General features: G+C 42.0%; 1 protein-coding gene across 2 annotated transcripts; it reads right to left on the bottom strand.

Annotated features, from left to right (window-relative positions):
* Nucleotides 1–717: 717 nt before the first annotated feature.
* LOC118755383 lies at nt 718–7,803 on the bottom strand. Of its 2 annotated transcripts, none has more exons than XM_036490223.1 (2): nt 5,350–7,803; nt 718–1,531 (listed from the first exon to the last, which is right to left on the bottom strand). In XM_036490223.1, exons 1-2 carry the CDS (start codon nt 6,352–6,354, stop codon nt 1,514–1,516), a joined length of 1,023 nt encoding a protein of 340 aa, XP_036346116.1. In that variant the 5' UTR covers nt 6,355–7,803; the 3' UTR covers nt 718–1,513. The 2 variants fall into 2 exon arrangements, with proteins under 2 accessions (XP_036346116.1, XP_036346115.1); XM_036490222.1 differs by lacking the exon at nt 718–1,531 and having other exon boundaries at nt 1,912–5,676; nt 5,743–7,803.
* Between the last annotated feature and the right edge of the window lie 45 nt (nt 7,804–7,848).

Here is a 7,848-nt window from a genome sequence, read left to right as displayed (position 1 = left end):
AACAGGAGTGAACCAGCTTATAGAAAATAATAACCAGCAAAGGAAAATAAATTTCCGCTTTGAAAAAATTTTAGCAAAATTAAATACAGAATCAATTTTTGATCAGTCAATACTTACAGAAGTATATAACGAACTAGTAACTATAACAAATACCATTAACTTCGCAAAAACAGGAAATTTCTATTCTGGCACACTTAATTTTAGAGACGTACAGCAGGTAATAAAAAACGAAATATATGACATTCCAATAATAAATGTACTAGAATATTCCGATATACACATATGTACCTTTAATAAAACTATTATTACAATCTATAAATATCCCATAATAACAAATAAATGTAAAATGTACAATTTAACCCCATTAGCCTTTAAATACGGAAAATATCAACTTCATAATAGAATTGCCTTGTGTAATAATAATTTCACCAATTTATCAAAATGCAGAAATTATGTAGGAATACATATTTGTAAAAAAGAACCAAGGGATAATTGTACTATTCCGTTGTTATTAAAACAAAAAGCCCATTGTAATATTATCCAAGAAAATAACTCTCCCTTACAAATATTAGATAATGGTAATATTCTTATCGACAACGAACACACATGGAACGGAATTAGGGTAAATGGCCCACATTTAATCCAATTCAATTCCAATACAACTATTGATAATAAAACTTATATTAACCATAAGCAAGAAATAAAAAATGTAATACATGCTTATCAGAATGAAAGGGTTAATGTACTAAGAATTTTAAACTCTGAATCCGATTATAAATTTACTAATATACAAGAAATGTATAAATTATTTTTACCAATTGAAGAACATCCTTGGAAATTTACCTTATATTTAATCATGATCATATTTATATTAGCTTTAGTCACTTACTTAATTATAAAATTATATACATGCCGACAAATACAATTAAACACCAGGCGCCAAAGAGAGTTCGAATTAGCTTATCTAACCGAGTTACAACGATTGCAAACCCTAAGCCGTTGAAATGAGGACATTCCATTTTCAACACAGGGGAGAGTTAACGACGCTAACCTAAACACTAGATACATACACATATACATATAATCATTATTCACGAACCAAAATACATACAAACAACTATATGCCCTTTAACCTTGTATGATAACATAATAACAAAGAGAATACGATAGACAAGTATAAACCCGTAAACATCTTTTTAATAACATAAACAATTATATTCGGTGATAAGTAACAAAGCATTATGATAACATAATGCTAAACATGTAAACATCTTTTTATCACCAAACAAACAATAGTTAGAAATAGTATAAATAGATGCAAGTGTAAAAATGGAAAACAGTTCTGGAAATAAAACGAGACTGAAATAATCTCTTGTGTACTTTTAATTCCTAACAAGGACTCATAACTCGCGCTGCCATCGGTCAAGACGATTACAATTTAAATGTCTCACGTCAGGTTCAGGTAGAGCTATTAGTGGACCACCAATCAGGAAATGCCCTGGCGTCAATACGTCTAAATCCTCTGGATTTTCTGAAAGTGGTACAAGAGGACGAGAATTAATAACAGCAGCGATTTGACATACCAGAGTGCGCAATTCGTCAAAGCCAAGAAGTGAAGAGCCAACCGAACGATAAAAGTGCTGCTTAGCTGTTTTTACGGCTGCTTCCCACAAGCCGCCGAAGTGCGGCGAGCGGGGCGGGATGAATCGCCAATCAAACCCATTGTTGAGACAGTGGTTATGGACCTCGCTGCGATGCTCTTCGCTTAAAAATAGGCGTCGCAAATCACTCAACTCGTTTCTTGCGCCTACGAAGTTTGTTGCATTATCTGACCAAATGCAGCTGGGTACGCCACGAGTAGCAACAAATCTCTTTAGAGCGTCGATAAAGGCGCTGGTCGATAAGTCCTTCACTAACTCCATCCAGACGGCTTTTGTTGCGAAGCAGATAAAAACGCTAACGTAACATTTTTGAGGGGACTTGTTACGCATTTCTGGCTTATAATAGAACGGCCCACAATAGTCTACACCAGTGACAATAAAGGCGCGTGAGGCCGCAATGCGATCCTTAGGCAAGTCCGCCATGATGTGCTCGACGAGTCGCGGTCTCGATTTACAACATATAATGCATTTGCCGAGGGCGTGGGCGACAGTTTTTCTGCCACCTATGGGCCAGTATTGCAAGCGAATGGCTGCAAGTAGTGACTGCGGCCCTACATGATGATGCTTGTGATGAAAATGTGCAATTATGGAGAACGTCAGCGGATGATTCTTTGGTAGAATACACGGGTGACGCGCTTCAAAGCCAAGAGTTGAATGCCTCAGGCGACCGCCAACTCGAATCAGACCGATGTCATCTAAAAATGGTGATAATGAAGAGATGCTGCTAGATGATGAGACACACCTCTTATTTTTCAGAGCGACGTAATCTGACCAAAGCTGCGCTCTCTGAACGATGCGAATTAACAACTGAACCCCATGATGAATGTCCCGAGACGTGAGCTGCGACGTCCTTGGCAATTTTTTTATATTGATAAATTTGCTTACGTAACCAAAAATACGCTGCATTTTGCCAAACGAGTTGATGTACTTAAATGAAAGAGATACGTCGGGTCGATCATTTGATGTGAGTAATACCTTTTGACGAGTTTCCAAAAGCTTGGTTTGTGGTTCGCGAAATTCAGGCCAGCTGATTTCTGCTTTGTGCAAGAATATTGGACCGTGCATCCAAAGAGCTGATTGCAAGAGCTCTCTTGGTGCGGCCCCTTTGGATAGGATGTCTGCTGGGTTCATGGCTGTAGGAACATAGTGCCAAGTCATCCCCTGTGTAAGCTCCTGTATAGCACATATTCGATTAGCGACGAAAACGTTAAATTTTGAAGATTCTTCCTGCAGCCATGATAGAACGATCGACGAATCTGACCAACAATAGAAGCGGCAGTCAAAAACCTTCATCTTGGCTATCTCACCTACTAACTGCGCAAGCAGAGCGGCAGCGCTGAGTTCCAACTTGGGCACAGTCAGAGTTTTCAGTGGAGCAACGCGTGCCTTTGAACATAGCAACTGTAATTGGACGTTGTTATCCTTAGTTGAGCGAGCATATACACAAGCGCCATATGCTTCAAGGCTAGCGTCGCAAAACGCATGAATTTCAAGCGCGGCTCCAGGCTGCAATACATAGCGCGGAAATGACGAATGTTGAATGTTGACGAAATCTTCACAAAACGTAGACCAGGCCGTATCCAGTGAATGGGGCAGGCTTTCATCCCACGCGAGTTTATCCCTCCACATTCGCTGTAAAAGAATTTTCGCCCTTGTCAGAGTGGGGCCTAGTAGGCCAAGTGGATCGTAAAAACGAGCTATGGTAGCTAATACAGAGCGTTTGGAATTTCTGCCAGATCTGATCGGCGAAAACGAAAACAACAGAGTGTCTTTGAACGGATCCCAGACTAGTCCCAGAGCCTTGGTGATATCACTGCCGTCATCGAATTTGAGAAAGCTTTCTCTTTCTGTTTGGGGAATATCGCCGAGAACATCAGGGCTGTTGGAGCACCATTTCCGTAATTGGAAATTACCTCGAGAAAGAAGACCTGTTGTTTGCTGCATAATGTTTCGCACTTCCCGCACTGAATTGCCACCAGATATCATATCATCCACATAGAAGTCTCAAAGAACGACCTTTGAACCCAGGGGATATGCTGATGATTCATCAAATGCGAGCTGATGCATGGCCCGAATAGCCAGAAATGATGCAGGCTTAGTTTCATAGGTCACCGTATTCAACTTGTACACGCGTAGGTCATCTTGTGGAGAGTCACGCCATAGTATACACTGGAGCATGTCGTCTGGTGCAGTGACTCGAACGCATCTATACATTTTGCAGATGTCTGCAGTAAGTGCGACGGGAAACGATCGAAATCTAATGAGGATGTTGAAAAGCTTCGGTTGTATTGTTGGACCTGACATGAGCAGATCGTTCAGCGACAAGCCCGAAGTTGTAGCTGCAGAGCCATCAAATACAACTCTCAGCTTTGTTGTAGTGCTGTCATCCTTGATGACACAGTGATGTGGAAGGAAAAACTTACAGTCATGAACATCCTTACTGGAGAATAGTGACATGTGGTTGAGATCCAAATATTCGTTAATGAATGCCACATATTGTTCCTTGAGCTGTGGATTGCGAGTCAGTTTTCGTTCAAGACTGCGAAAGCGATGTAGTGCCTGTAAATACGAATCACCTAGTGAATCCACGCTACTCTTCATCGGCAGACGCACGGAATACTCGCCTGAAGACAGACGCGAATAATTTTGCCTAAAGTGCTCTTCGCAGTCGAGCTCTTCCTTTGTTGTTTTAGCGATTGGCTCAATTACATGGTCGATTTCCCAAAAACGACGCACTAAATAATCTAGCCGAGTACTACAATCAATGTCAGTAGATGACCGTTGACGTACGACGAAAGATGAGAGTTTGGGCGTTTGTTGTCCACCACCGGACAGCACCCAACCAAACCGAGTTTTTTGAAGCAATGGCAGCCCAGGCGCCAACTGAATTTGGCCCACACAGAGAAGTTCGAAGAAGAGTCCTGCTCCTATAAGCAGATCAATACGCTGTGGTATGTTGAAGTTGGGATCAGCCAGCTGGATGTTGGAGGGAAGTCGCCAATTAACGGTGCTCACTGTAAGGCCAGGTTGACTTTCAGTGGTCGTTTGTGCGACAACAGCAGTAATCGTCGTCGAGAAATCAGAAGTCCGCGACTTCAGTACGAGATCGACCGAGTATCCCTCCGTTGAAAAGTTGACGTCGCCAATGCCAGATACTCCAGCGAAGGTTTTGGTTTTGCGCAGCTGCAGCTGGTTTGTGAAACGAGAGGTGATAAAGTGCAGCTGTGAACCAGAGTCTAACAGCGCACGACAAGGTACGAAAGTGCCGCCACGATTTTTTACAAAAATTACCGCAGTGGCTAGAAGCACAACATCAGATGGAGAAGTAAGGGCCTGGGACGAGGCAGATAAGGCTGCAGTCATGGCATTAGGTTGGGCTATAGCGAATTTCAAAGTTAAGCCTTGAGGGCTGGTGGCAGTTGGAGCAGAGCGCTCAAAGTGCAAAAGTGTATGGTGCTTTGATTGACAGTTACGACAAGACCCCGATTTGCAGTCGCGCATCTGATGACCTTTTTTTTAGACAATTGAGACATAGAGCGAGTTGTTTAACCTCTTTTTGGCGGAGGTTTGGCGACAGATTTGTAAAGCGAGGACAATGGTATATCAGATGTTCATGAGATCCACAAAATACGCAACCGCCCACTGAGCCACCAGAAGCAACAAATGATTTTCTTTGGTTGGTACTCACGTTTTTACCAGATTTACCAGCTTGACCAACTGGTGTTTGCATAACGTGTTCGACGTTTTCGAGCGTTCTACAGCGCTTCTCCAGAAAGGTAGATAACTGGTCCCACGAAGGTAGTTCGTTTGTCGGCGAATTCTCCTCCCATTTGGATTGAGTCGCTTTGTCTAACTTCTGTATTAGTAGTTGTACAATGATACAGTCGGATATTTGCTCCTTGGACCCAAGCGATTGCAGTGCACGTATGTGAGCGGTGACTTTGTCAGTTAGTTCCCGTAGCCTGCCTACTGACCCATCTGCTTTGCCCAGCCCGAAGATCTCCCTGATGTGTGCCTGAAATATAAGACGCTTGTTATCAAAACGCTTATGCAAAAGATCTAATGCATTTTTATAATTAGCCTCATTTATTTCTAGAGAACGTATGGTATCCAGCGCTGCACCACTCAGGCAGGAACGTAGATGTTGAAGCTTGTCGACCGGCGTAAGGTCGCTATCCTTGTCGATGACAGATACGAACATGGAGAAGAAGTTTGTCCACTCAGTATAGGCACCAGTGAACTTTGGCAGTGTAAGTAACGGCAAGCGTGATCGGTTGGTGTTCACTATAATTGATTGCGACTCATTGGCGTTAACCCTGAATGTGGAGCATAGCTGAGGTGCACTACGCTTTCCAATTTCACGCTGCAGAGTGGATCTGAGGTTAACTAAATTGGAGTCGAATTTACCAGGCAGATCGCTGCAAATTGAATCAAAATCCAATTCCTCCAAGCTTGTGTGCGCACCGTTGAAACTTGACTTCAGTTCCCCCAATGAGTCCAGTAGTGCCGTCAGAGCGTATTCGTCCATCCCGTGCAGCTTATCACTGTCCATCTCGGCAGCTATTCGCTCAAGCCGGTTGAATATTGCTTTTGTTTTTAACTTAAAAAAGCTAACTCGATCTGTGGCCACCTGTTCATTTGATTGAGCAGCATTTTCGATACCTGGAGTACCATTAGCTGGGTTAAGTGTCATGATGGATTCAAGTCGAATTTATATCGGCAGCGCGTGATGTGTACTACACTCGGGAAAAATCGCAACTGGAAACCGTTGCGTGGGAAATGAACAGAAATAGCGGCTCACAAAATATGCTGAAGACGTAAGCTAACAGTTTAACTGTTTCAAGATCACGCTACAAGTTTCACAAAGTTCCGTGCTCTTGAATAACGGATTCAAATTTTCGGCTATAGGCGTATACGAGTATATTATTATGTACAAAGCGTTATGCACACAGTTTAATCTCCCAAATATCGAAAAGTACAATTCCACCAAAAACGCACGGCGATCACGTCGGGGTCACCAAATGTTGAGCTGCAAAGCTTTTTTTGCAGCTATTAAACTCCAAATTAACAAAAAAAGGTCAACACCTTTGATTTGTTGAAACAACTTAATTTTTATTTAATTTTTGATTTCGAATTCTAAACGATGATGTTGCCGTGAGCTTAAACTATAAAATGCGCCTATGCCGCTGCTGAGCTGCTGCTCAGTTCTATTGCCAAAATCGAATGATTGCAAATCTTAATTCCGCATGAGCAATAGCCTATTAGTGTAGGTATATATGTATACATTATGTACAAAATGTTTGTTCTTAATAGTGAGCATAAAGGGGAATTACGGAGTTTACAACGGTGATATTTAATTCTATGCAGATGAGAGCCTCGAGCGATAAAAAGTAATACATAGTTAAACTTGTTCTTTTTTTACATGCTCTCATTATTTGATATACATATGGACCGTTTTTTATGGATATGTGTACATGCTTGTACGCCCGCCTTAAGAGCCACAGCAGTTGTACATACTATGTACACATCATATCCCGTTCGCCTGCATTCGTCCAGTATAATAGTATGTATGAGCCCAAGCAATTACCCTTCTCCATGTATATGCTCATATGTTTTGCAATTGGAATATAAAGTGAGTGGTTTTACAATAATAATGTACATATGTTCAATAGCGGACTGGGAATATTTATGCTGGGGTGGTACAAAATGTTTAGAAGTTTAAACAAAATGATAAAAATATTTGAAGCTTAAATGTAACGCTTTATATTGCGATGTGAGGCTAATGATTTATGTTGATTGCATTATCGGCTGCTGCTCCGAACATACTCCCCGCGTTGAAAGGTCAGGGCTTTCAACAGTATCGTTTACCGGAAGGACGCACAGCTTGTTCACTGCTCGACGGGTTGTTCCACTAGACGTGCGTAAAACTGCCACTCGTACTACACCATCAGCTCCAGGGATAACCTCGATTACACGGGCCAGGGGCCACTTCAGAGGCGGTGAGTTTTCGTCCTTGACGCATACGATATCGTTCACTTGAATGCTGGCCTGAGGTGTGCGCCACTTCGCTCGTTGCTGGAGGAGAGTGAGATATTCTCGACTCCACCGATTCCAGAAAATTTGGTGCACGTGAGTTGCGCGAGTTAACGACGCTAACCTAAACACTAGATACATACACATATACATA

Source organism: Rhagoletis pomonella, unplaced genomic scaffold (genome assembly GCF_013731165.1).
Source record: "Rhagoletis pomonella isolate Grant_MI unplaced genomic scaffold, Rhpom_1.0 Rhpom_scaffold_06123, whole genome shotgun sequence".
Classification (NCBI taxonomy): Eukaryota; Metazoa; Arthropoda; class Insecta; order Diptera; family Tephritidae; genus Rhagoletis; species Rhagoletis pomonella.
Note: the sequence above shows the minus strand (reverse complement) of the source record. Positions and strands in the feature narration are given on the sequence as shown.

Excerpts from the sequence above, each read along its gene's own strand:
- LOC118755383 (XM_036490222.1), bottom strand. The coding sequence starts at position 6,354 with ATGACACTTAACCCAGCTAATGGTACTCCAGGTATCGAAAATGCTGCT. Across the intron at positions 5,677-5,742 it reads GTTCTCTAGAAATAAATGAG|GCACACATCAGGGAGATCTT; the intron begins GCTAATTATAAA and ends CTTATATTTCAG.